The 12,229-nt window shown below is 41.1% G+C and overlaps 1 protein-coding gene across 1 annotated transcript; it reads right to left on the bottom strand.

Moving 5' to 3' along the window:
* Positions 1 to 2,827: 2,827 nt before the first annotated feature.
* On the bottom strand, positions 2,828 to 11,350 carry LOC308383035 (cytochrome P450 2F2-like; the record flags this gene model as incomplete). Its single annotated transcript, XM_080860620.1, has 9 exons — positions 2,828 to 3,015; positions 4,100 to 4,241; positions 4,371 to 4,558; positions 4,667 to 4,805; positions 4,912 to 5,085; positions 5,225 to 5,385; positions 5,571 to 5,723; positions 7,092 to 7,254; positions 11,189 to 11,350. The coding sequence occupies 9 exons, from the start codon at positions 11,348 to 11,350 to the stop codon at positions 2,828 to 2,830; spliced, it is 1,470 nt and encodes a 489-aa protein (XP_080716746.1).
* Between the last annotated feature and the right edge of the window lie 879 nt (positions 11,351 to 12,229).

Here is a 12,229-nt window from a genome sequence, read left to right as displayed (position 1 = left end):
GCTCGTCTTATAATTGCCACTGAAGCACTTGTCCAGGCCTTCATCAGTTCCTCCATCCCGTTTTGCTGTAGCTTGGGGGGTTTCCTAAGTTGTCCTGATTAAGTTGCTAAGGATTCTTGATGAAATGTTGGGATTTTTCCCACGGCAAGGCAGGTTTTCAGCTGTGCCATACGTTTTAAACTTATAATGCTCCCAATGGTGTCTTTTGGAATATTAAACCTTTGGGAAATCTTCTTATACTCAATTCCCTTCAGGTGCAATGAAATAATTTCCTCTCTCAGCTTTTGTGGAAGCTCCTTAGTCTTACCCATGATTGCAACTCACCTTGAACACCTTCCCTGAAGTAATGGGAAAGGTTACTCAAAGCTGCTCTCCATAAATTATAATAACAGCTTCTTAACGAGAATAGATATTGCATACCACAATCAGGGAATATTTCATAGTACTATGCCCTACCTGTGTTTTACAGGCCTATCTATCTTCTGGCAGTGTCATGGTGACAGTCTTTTGCAATTGGCTTTTCCCTGACGATGTCTAAGGACCTTACCGGGGTGTGAACCTGAAGACTGGGACCTGCATTGTGACCTTTCCTGGAAACTAGTGTTGGAATGGAGCCAGCAATTTGCAATAAGTTGTGATGAAATTTCTTAATTAAACCCTAATACATATTCTCACAGAAGTGACGCTAATTTTGGCTTAATAGCGTGTATCATCCGTGGAAGCCTTAATCCCCCTGCTGGGAATTAGCCTACCACCAGGGAAGTTTGTGGAATCAGGGCATGCTCATGCTGCGGCTGTCAATGCCCCTGAAGGCCTGGCCATGCATCAAACATTCCTCCAGGCTTGATGATTAGATCACAGCTAGAGCACACCCCCCATCTTCCAGCACACTCTCATCACCCTCTCCAACCAAAAAGCACTTCTATTAATGAACCGTGGCCTTGCAGGGTAAGAGCCCACAGAGAGGTCTCGTGATGGTGTCCATCTGTCTGTCTGCAGATCGCTTCAGTGTGCCGCAGATCATTAAGAGTTGAAAACATCTTAATTGTTGGCATTTGTTTGAATAAATGATGGTCAATGACAGGGACAGTTGAATTTATTTTGTGCGAGAGGAGCAGACACCAGGTACTGGCAAATGGGGGAAAGTGTGAGATTGGAGATTGCTGGCTGATGCCGGGAGGCAACTTCAAGTTCCCCAGTGTATTATTAGTGTGCTTGCCCGAAGGGAAGCACAGAATTGTTCTTCATGAGTTTTCTTTATTTATTTATTCTCCCCGTTTTTCTTGCATTGAATCAGGCCTCACCCGTTCGAGGTACAGACGCCGTTCAAACACCGAAACGTCCGGGCCGATCCGGTGCAACCTTCTATATCTTTTCGTGGCGGTACTCCTTGCCACTCCTTTTTTATTCCTCTTTTTCATCACCTTTTTTCCCCATAGACTTGCATTGCAGAACTCTGTGGATTATGACATCAAAATGGGGTCATTAAAACTAGCTTGCACCTGTGCTTCACTGACACCTGTGCCAAGGTTCCAAGGCTCCTCTTGTCTCTGCCCCTCTCCATTCAACTGTATAACTAGGAATATTAAGGGCTCTACAGTGGGCTCTACAGTGCAAGTATTTCACTCGCATATGCGCCTAAAAATAGGTACGTGCAAACTTGAAAAATAATTAATGAGCACAGTGTGCGAGTGACAGACAGTTGTCAATACAGCGCCAAAAAGTGAAGCATTCCATTGATTTCACATGGAAACAAGTGACAGGGTCGCGACTGATGTGAACATATCATGATGACGCGCTGAACTTCCTGCAAATGAGAGCGACGATTCGCAAACAATGGGCCAGAGCCATGTAAAAAGACAGTTACTACACTCTATGATCTCGCCAACATGCGATCTCTTGGTATAAGTAGCTCTCAAAAACCCCACTGCTCGTAACCTGTTTGAATGGTTTTCGACGGGACCAACAGCAGCATCATCTCGATTTACCGACATTTTCGGTATATAAACACATAATATCAATTGGTAACTGGTGTGTTGTATCCTGTTTATGTCTGATACTTTATAAACATTTATGTTTTACGTTAACTTATTACACTAGGCAGCAATATTGTGAAGTAGAGCTAGAAATGGCTTTGCTAGCTCCCATACTGTAGCTCACACCAGCAACTGCTCAATTTAAGACAAGAAAGGAGTTTGGTAAATTAGCTAGTAACTAACTAACTGCTTGATGGCCGCAACAGAGCAAGCACACTCTCGCAGTTCGTTCACGAAACGCATTCTAGTTGTCACTGCTGGTCACACCATGGTGTTGAATTCTGAGTGCACTTTATTGAGTTAACAATTATTTTTGAAGAGGCAATTGAGAAAGCTTTTAAAAGGAGGTAGCTAAAGTATGCAGAACTGTTTGCGGAAGCAATGGAACGAGTGGACTAGTGGAGATTGGTGCGAGAGTCAAAATGACTACTCCATAATGATAAGCCTTTAGCCAAAATGACCAATCAAATCAAACTTTATTTTACAACCCATTTCATAACAAGAGATAACTTGTATTTGCCACAGAATTTTTTCAGAGGGATGAAATATTAATATACAGAGATTGATAGGCGAGATTAAAGAGGTATGTCTTAAGTTCACGTTTAAAGGTTTCCACTGTTTCCTAAGGCTGGGAGCATAGAAACTAAAAGCTGCCTCTCCATGTACTGGCCTTTTGACCTGTTCAGTGCCAGAAGAGCTCAGGGCCAGAATGTTTGGCCTTGTGTTGAACTCTATGTTTTTTCCATCAGATACTTTTATTATTGGTTCTATTGTGGTTCTACAGGCTAGCTCTATCCTGTGCTCCTCAGACTCACAGACATACTGTAGGGTTTGGGTGTCAAGGTCACCCCAAAAACAGGAGTGTAGTCTGGATCCCCGGCATCCTCAGGCCAGCCAAACTTGAAGTGCCGCAACAGGGTGACCATGACCAAAAAGAGCTCCATACGGGCCAAGCCTTCACCAAGACACACACGGGACCCTGCCAAATGTCAGAATACATACACGTGGTGAAATATCTCATATAGACAAAACACATGTTCTGGGGTTAAGAGAATACATTGTCAAACCGCTACAAATGATTTAAAAAAAAAAAACTTGTTTGGAGATGTTTGTCAACACACTGTCTCTTAGTCTTCTCCTTTCACATTCCAACAACTCTTACTGTAGTATATTATCAGCACAAGCTCTTAGGAAGCAAATTGCAAATGTGACAGCCCTAGGCTTTTTAAATAGTCATAAAACTAATGTTTTGGATTACTGGCATCCACTCAATCAGGGCAAGTGTCCCCAGATGCCTATTAATCATATTCCCTGATCTAGTCAACGGCTTGCGGATTTATCAGATGCCTGAAAGTCACATACCAGAAGTGACGTAGTGTTTCTAAGGGGCCCTTTACATGAAGCCTATAGCTTCACTGAATCTGGTTCATTTTTCACACCTATCGAATCTTTTAATTGTTTAAGTGTCAGAATCAACTTTTTCTTAAGATTTTTAAGGGTTAGGGTTAGAGTATAAGGCTAAAAACTAGGTCTCGGTACCCCTACCAATGCCTGAAAGTACGTTACACTTCCTGAACCCCCTGTGTATGACGTCATATGACGCCGATATGTGACTTTCAGGCATCTGATAAATCCGCAACCCTAGTCAGCACACATGCATGTGTTAAGGGGAGGGGCTCTACAGAGAAAACGGAACCGAGAGGGCGTATTTCATTGGCTGATCAAATTCAAAACAGCATTTGGTGGCCTATACAGCTGATTATCATGAGAAGAAGGGCATTAAATAATATATATATTATATGGTACACTAAACTGAAAACACCTCTGCCATCTGCCCACAATTTTTTCTCAAATGTATTTCTGGAGTCAGTTGTTATTTAATTCAATGTAGCAGTAATGATCCTTGTAGTAGAAGTAGAAGAGGAAGCAGCGTGACAAATCGAAGTAGTAGTTTAGTAGCAGTAGTGGTGGGCAAAACCCATGTTGACATTTGGGGGCATGTTGATAGAAAACCACAAGAGGCCTTATGTGTACAGCATACATTAATATAGTGTCAGTCTTACCAACAGAGAAGGGCATAAAGGCCTCAGGCTTCTCAAACTCTCCCTGCTCATTTAGGAAGTTGGAAGGGTTGAACTCATGAGGATACTTCCACTGGCCTTCCTCAGACAGCACCGAGGTCAGATTTGGAATGATCATAGTGCCCTGTGAGAGAGAAAATGTTATGCCCTTTAATCATTTATCATTACGTTGTATATTGGGGTTCAAGTGTAAGGAAATGTTTCAGCCAATCTAACATGTGTGTGTAGTTGTGTGTGTAGTTGATTCTCTTGCCTTTGGGATGTGATAACCCTGCAGCTCTGTATCTTTAGTGGTGCTGTGGAACACACTGAGGGGGACGGTGTTGGCGACACGCTGAGATTCGTGGATAACAGCTTGAGTGTAGGGCATTCGGTGTCTGTCTTCAAAGCAAGCCTCGTCTTTCCCCTCGAGGACCTCGACAATCTCTTGATAAAACCTCTCTAAAAGTATCACAGAGACAAATCCCAGAGTGTGGTTATCAAACACAATAATTCCTTTGTCTCATCTACAGCGGCTGTGATGTAGTGGAATACGTTTAAAGCACAAACCCTGAATATCTGGATTAGTAGAGAGATGAAGGAAAGCGGTGAGAAGAGTGTTGGATGTGGTGTCTGTCCCAGCAAAGTGAAGATCCAGAGCATACATCACTAGTCTTGACTCATCAAACGAGGACCCGTCGCCACCTCTCTAGACAGGCGATCAAACAGACCAGAAAGGTATGATGAGAACCATGTTGACACGACAAAGCTGGATATATTACTGTTCCTGTGAGGGACCCTGTGGTGCCACAGACCTTGTCCAGTTCATCCAGGTAGCAGTCAATAAAATCATTCGGCTGCCCTGGGACCCGGGTCTTCTTGTGCTCATTGACCAAATTTGCACCCATTTTCATCGCTGTGTCAGTGTTCTCAAAAGCCCTTTGAAAAGGCAGGGGCAAGCTTCTTATCAGAGGAAAAGTGTCATATATCTGCAGGAGACAAGAATCTTAAAGCTAGAGTCAATCCTAACACCTAAAGTCATATTACCTCTCACAATTAATAGCCTACTGTTTAGCCATAAACTTTACATTAATAACAGACAGCATACAAATAATACTGTCATCTTACCATGGACCAAGGCCCGTTTGCAATCTTTGCATTCTCAGTGTAGAGCTTGACAAAAAGCTTTAGGACCTCATCATCGTACTCATAGCGTGCTCCAAAGAGAACAGCGAAAATAATGTTTGATGCAGCATTGTGGAACAAAGTCTGAGGACTCATGGATTTTCCTGTAGAAACATTTGAGCTGTATCACTTATCTGATTTAGCTAATTGTCTTAATGATTGTGTGATGATGTTTCCAAGATGAACATAGTGAAATATACTGAATATACCTACAAAAATATTATTTTAATTTCATTTTAATTTTAAGTATAAATTTCAGCACAATTCTGAAACCAAATATATTTCACACCGACAAAGGGCTCCAGGACTGCTATAATGTAAGAAATCTCTCTCAGGATTTTTTTTTCCATGGATTGCTTCCCCAAACCAAAGTTCTTTAGGGTCATCAGTGCAAAGCGCCTGTGTTCTTTCCAGCCAGGACCATAGTCAGCCAGAATGATACCTGAAGAGCATAGATTTACAACAGATTCATTAGCAATATTGATATTATATAACGATAATGATATACACTTATACCACTTATACACTCTCCAGGTCATACCCTCCCAATGGCATCAAATACACGCACACACTTAATTTAGCAGACACTTTTAGCCAAAGTTTGTCTTCCATCAGCATGTTCTTGGGTATTGAACTGATGGCTTTTGTGTAGCTTGCCCCAGCTACAGGGATATTAAAGACATCATGAACCATGTTCTGACATTCTGTAAGAGGTGTGATAGATAGTGAACAAATCATTCCTACACTCCTTGTTTTAAGAAAACTGGAAAATGAATGGAAAATAGCTCCTGCCAACTAACAGGCTGCTTTACCAGTCACAGACCTATTTGAGATTGACTGATTTGTAACATTAATTCCTTATAGGAGTAACACAGATCCTGTTTGAAAGCTAATTATAATACTATATAATATACTGACAAAATGGTGTCACGAAAACAACCTGACCCTGAATGTCAGAAAGACAAAAGAAATCATAGTCGACTTCAGACGGCAAAAGGCGAACCCTCAACCCCTCACCATCAATGGTGAGGAAGTAGAGAGGACCTCCTGCTTTAAGTTCCTGGGGGTTATGCTCTCAGAGGACCTGAAATGGGTGATGCACACAACTGCCACAGTTAAGAAAGCACAACAGCGGCTCTACTTCTTGTGGATATTGAAGAAAAACAACCTGTCTCCCGAGCTGCTTAAGTCTTTTTTACCACTGTTGCATTGAAAGTGTGATCACATACTGTATCAGTGCATGGTATGTCAACTGCACAGACAAGGACAGGAAATCCCTCAGTCGGGTCATAAGATCTGCTGAGAGAGTAGTTGGACTTCCACTGCCTCCCCTGGACGACATCTTTAGGACACGCTGCCTCCGCAGAGCATGTGGAATTTTGAAGGATGAGACTCACCCCGCAAACCATCTCTTCACCCTGCTACCCTCTGGCAGGCGCTACCGGGCCACTACAGCCCGCACTTCCAGACTGCAGAACAGTTTCATCCCCAGGGCCATCACAGAACTTAATAATCACACTACCCTCCTACCCTCCATCCAGCACAACTGCACTTTTTAGTGGTTGCACAAACTAATTTCGTTGTGTATCTAATGCACAATGACAAATAAAGTCTATTCTATAAAGTTACTGTGGATAAACAATGCATATACACAGCAACATCACAGTTGTTTCCCTCACTCAGATCTGAGGAGAGGATCTGTTTCAGTGAGTGGAAAACATGCAGCACAAACATAGTAATGAATGTTAAAGGGCAGAGTTATCTTACATAATTGGACAGCTATGTGCTTAACATGATTTATGAAGTTTACCTTTGTTTTCTGTAGCATGGTTGACCATAAGGTCCTGCGGTCGGCCAGCAAAATCTACAGCTTTATTAATTAGAGCCTCCTTAATCGCCTCCATTCCAGTCAGGACAACTGCTGGCCGTGACCCAATGTACACACTGAAAACTTTGCCATACTGGTCGGACAGCTACTGGCACAAAAACACAATACAATGTCAGGTCTCATAAAGCTGGTTCATTTTATTTGTATACTTATATTAGCAAAATGTTTGAATATACCGCACACAGACAGTTATGTTTATATTCTATGTTTTCTTGTTTAAATAATAGAAACATATTATCTTATATATACCCATATGCATACTTATGATAATCATGTTTCAGATTCATGAAAATCACATTTCACTAATATCAAACTGTAATTTAAGGAAAAAGACAAAATACTATATGCATCCACCTTTACATCTATCATATTAGGATCAAACTCCCCTCAAGTAGACCTATTGTCCACATTCTTTTCCCCCATTGAAAGAACGACATATTGATGAACAGTGCCCTCCACAATTTTTGGCACCCTTAGTGAATGTGACCAAAACAGGCTATGAAAAAATATGTCTTAGCAGTTAATCCTCTTGGTCTTTCAAAGTAAAATTATTGAAAGAAAAAAAAATGTTGACATTAAATAAATATTATTTTCCAAAACAGGTGTGCCACAATTAATGGCACCCCTTAATTTAATGTTTTGAGCAGCCTCCCTTTGCCAAGATAACAGCTCTGAGTCTTCTCCTATAATGCGTGATGAGGATGGTAAACAAATGGCACGGGATCCGAGACCATTCCTACATACAGTAGCTCTCCAAATTTTGAGATCAACGTTTGAAGACTCGGCTTCAGCTCCTCCCACATATTTTCTATAGCAGGGGTACTCAAGTAGAAATGATGAGGGGCCACAAAAAAAAAATTCAGTGACTCAAGGGGCCATTTATTGGGACCGTGTACGTCCGATAACGTATCATAACATAACGTATGTATAACATTTACAACATTTTATAACATAACATTTCCTTTTTATTAAAAACAAAAATATTTCCTAAAATAAAAATATAATTTTAATTTGGGCATATATTAAAATAAATAACTAAATAAAACCAAACATAACCCTGTTATTAACCATGTTATTAAACAAATAGCCTTCAGACAGCTAATTTTTGTGCTTTGTTTACCAAACTATTTCACATTTCTCACACGTCACCTTTAATGGGAGAATTGGCCTCTGCTTTCTTTGGCCAATGCTTCAAACCTGGGCTGATATGGTGTGATTGCTATCTGTTTAATTGCAACCCCCAGCCTCGTATTGAGATCGCGGCGCGCGGTTTCAAAATAAGAGCGCCCAACGCGATTTTTTTTTTTTTTTTTTTTTTTTTTTAATAATTAAAAAAACTTTTCAAAACAGCTCGAGGGCCATTAATAGACACCCCGCGGGCCGCTACTTGAGTATGACTGTTCTATAGGGTTTAGGTCTGGGGACTGTGATGTCCATGGCAAAACCTTTGCTGCTGTTGGTGAACCATTTTTGTGTTGATTTTGAGGTATGTTTCGGATCATTGTCCTGCTGGAAGGTCCAACCACGGTCCATTTTAAGCTTACTGGAGGGGGCTGTTAGGTTTTCATTTAATATCTGCTGGTCTTAATTTAATGTTAAAAAAAGAAATTCTTTCAATAATTTTACTTCAATGAAAAGGTAAGAATTTTGTGAGTATTTAGAGTGAAAGACCAAGAGGATGAACAGCAACGACGCATTTTTTTCATAGCCTGTTTTGCCCGTAGGGTGTCAATAATTGTGGAGGGCACTGTACATCAAGTACAAACAAACATCAGAGACCTACACACATTTAATTTAACCACTACAAAGTCACCCCCTCACCTAAATGATTCCTTCCTGCCAAAAGGTCAAGAGCAAGCCACACCATATTGTATTGTATTTATGGTTGAAGATTTGGGGAGAACGGTTGATTTTCAGTTGCAAGAAAACGAGGGTACGGGGTGGCTGTGGCCGACAACAGCGATAACTACATTGTAAGTTCCGTGGTAACAGTTGTGCATCATTCCATAAGTGGAGAACGCTACAGTATGTTACTATTCGAAGACGTCGGTGAAAGATGGTGGAAGACAAGTATGAACAGTAGGCTATTCTCAGTAACCTGTAACTGTATGATAAGATTACTGCACTGTGCGTTAGAAATTCCGAGGCTATACTTTGTCAGTTGGAATAAACGGATTTTTCTTTACTCCGTCCATCTACGATCAGCTTCGCCAGAGATTCGCCAGAAACAACAGACTCTTTCACAAGTTTCACTATTATCTGTAGAGGTTTGAAAATGTGTTTTCTACTAAATCTGAAATGTCAAATATAAATGTAAGTTGATGCAACTGTTTTCCTGTTTCAATACTATGTTCCAAATCTACAGTAGTGATGTGTCGTTCGTGAACGATTCGTTCATTTTGAACGAATCCTTACAACGTCTCGAGAGTAACGAGTCCTCTCAAAAAAAGATTTGTTCTTTTTCTCGTTCATGACCGCGCATCGGGACAACTGGGACTGTTGCATTGGCTAAGCCAAGGAAACAGAAATGATTTGTTGAATGCAGGTCACGTAAAAATGATCCAAAGACCCGTATCCGAGAGACCCAGTCGGAAAAAGAACGAATCATTTCTGTTTCCTCTAGCCGACTGTACTGAGCCTATGCAGGTCACGTGGAAAAGGATCCAACGACCCATATCCGGCATATGAACGAATCATAGATCCAAAGACACGGTTGTCAAAAGAACGAATCATTGAACAAAAGACACGTTTGGCAAAAGAACGAAACATTGAACGAAAGACCGATATCCGGCAAAAGAACGAATCATTGAACGAAATACCCATATCCGGCAGATGAACGAATCATAGATCCAAAGACACGTTTGGTGAAAGAACGAATCATTGACCCAAAGACACGTTTGGCAAAAAAACGAAACATTGAACGAAAGACTGATATCCGGCAAAAGAACGAATCATTGAACGAAAGGCCGATATCCGGCAGATGAACGAAACGTTGATCCAAAGCCGGTCGGGAGGTGAACGATTAGGTCATCTGCCGGATACAAGTATTTGGATCATTTTTCACGTGATCTGCATAGGCTCAGCATGGGAAGCTAGAGAAAACCGAAATGTTTCGTTCATTTTGACTGGGCTCTGGATATTTTTTTCACGTAACCTGCATAGGCTCAGAAGAGGAAACAGAAAGGACTTATTAACCTCATTCACTTTCGAGTGTCTATGTTTAGTAAGACGTGAATGATATTCGTTCACAAGAAATAATTACAGGTTAAGTTATTTTAAAACTTTACTTACAGTTCAGTGCAGCGTAATTGTTTGCCGTGATCATTAAATGCTTATGTGATAATAAATGACCATTTCATCCAAACTTTCATAATATATTATTTGAATGCAGGAATTAGTATCTGCTGGTTTACATGTAGTAACCCCCATGAAAAATGATACGTGTTTGTAGTGGACGTATTTACGCCAGTGAATTGGCTATAAAATAAAAAAATGTTGAGTAGCACCCCCCCCCCCCCCCCCGTTGACTCCCACGAATGACTCGAAAAAAGATTCGTTCATTTTAGTGAACAAGATTCAAAGATTAGAGTCGGTAAAATTATCCGAACTTCCCATCACTAATCGACAGCGCTACGGAGATGCATAGTATTTTACCCGCTTTATATCATTAGAGTGTTGAGGAGTTTGTGCTGCAGCAGATTCCCAAAGATGTGATTCCATTGGCTGGCGCGCATGTTGCCACTCAAAAAGTTCAACTTTCCTCCACATTCACCTCAGTCGACCCCAGAATAGCGATGTTTCAAATTCATGACGATGAAGTTTTACTAATACAAAACTGCGATTTAACTCATCTTTGTTAGAAAAGAGACAAATAACTATTATCTGTCTGTAGATATTTAAAAATCTCTATGTTTTCTACTAAATCTGGTACTAAATCTAAAGCGCCCAATACTGACCAACCTCTCTAAATACATTGAGCAAAGTTCATGGCAAGAGACTGAAGATGAATAACATTTTACCCGCTGTAGATCATTTAGAGGGTTGTTGAGGTTGAGCTCCAGCAGATTCCCAAAGAGTGGTATTGGCCGGGGTCCAGGTGGAAACTTGTTTGGCCTTTGAATCTTGAGCAGGAGGAAGAAAAGCCAGCTGATGATCCCCACCAGAATGACAGCACCCCACATGATGACTACTGCTCCTTAGCTTTTACTGCGGCTCATTTATCTTGTTTTTAAGTCAGAGACAAACAGAAGCCCGCCCACTTTCTTTTCTTTGTGTGTTTATTTGTGTACGAGCCAAACTCGAGTTTCATGATCCAGGAAGCGAGTGCCTTGCTCCTTTGTTGATATTTCCCGAATGTCAGGTGAAAACTTCTGAGTGAAACTGTACACAACAGAAAAGACATAGAAGGTCTCTTAACTGACACAGCAAAGTTATTACAGCACAGCGGTAGAATGACTGTTGAACACCGCTGATAAGCTCCAAGCAACGTTTATCAACCTTTGCTGACCTAAACAAATCAGAGGGCAGAACAGTGTGTGTGTGGGAGAGAGAGTTTATCTGTGTGTGTGTGTGTGTGTGTGTGTGTGTGTGTGTGTGTGTGTGTGTGTGTGTGTGTGTGTGTGTGTGTGTGTGTGTGTGTGTGTGTGTGTGTGTGTGTGTGTGTGTGCGCAGTGGTGTAGTGGTCCTTGGAGAAGTGGGTATACTCACTTAGCCCATACTGCATAGGATAAACGCCCTGTTTTGAGAAGTGGGTATACTCAATGCTGACTGAAAAATAAGTGGGTATACTCCGTATACCTGCGTATACCCTGGACTACACCACTGTGTGTGTGTGTGTGTGTGTGTGTGTGTGTGTGAGAGGGTGTGTGCTTTATTTGATTAGTCACCCTTGTACAAAAAACACATGTGAACCCAGTATAATACATTGTCACTCTGTAATGCATCACATTTTGTTTAGATCTTTATTAGATTGTTATAAAGCCTTATGGGTCCAAATATCAGATATTGCAACAAACTTGTGTTTTGTTGTTTGTAAGCCATCAAAAAATACATTATACTTC

This window comes from Sprattus sprattus (assembly GCF_963457725.1).
Source record: "Sprattus sprattus genome assembly, chromosome: 2".
Lineage (NCBI taxonomy): Eukaryota > Metazoa > Chordata > Actinopteri > Clupeiformes > Clupeidae > Sprattus > Sprattus sprattus.
The sequence above is the reverse complement of the archived record's forward strand: the minus strand, read 5'-3'. Positions and strand labels throughout refer to the sequence as shown.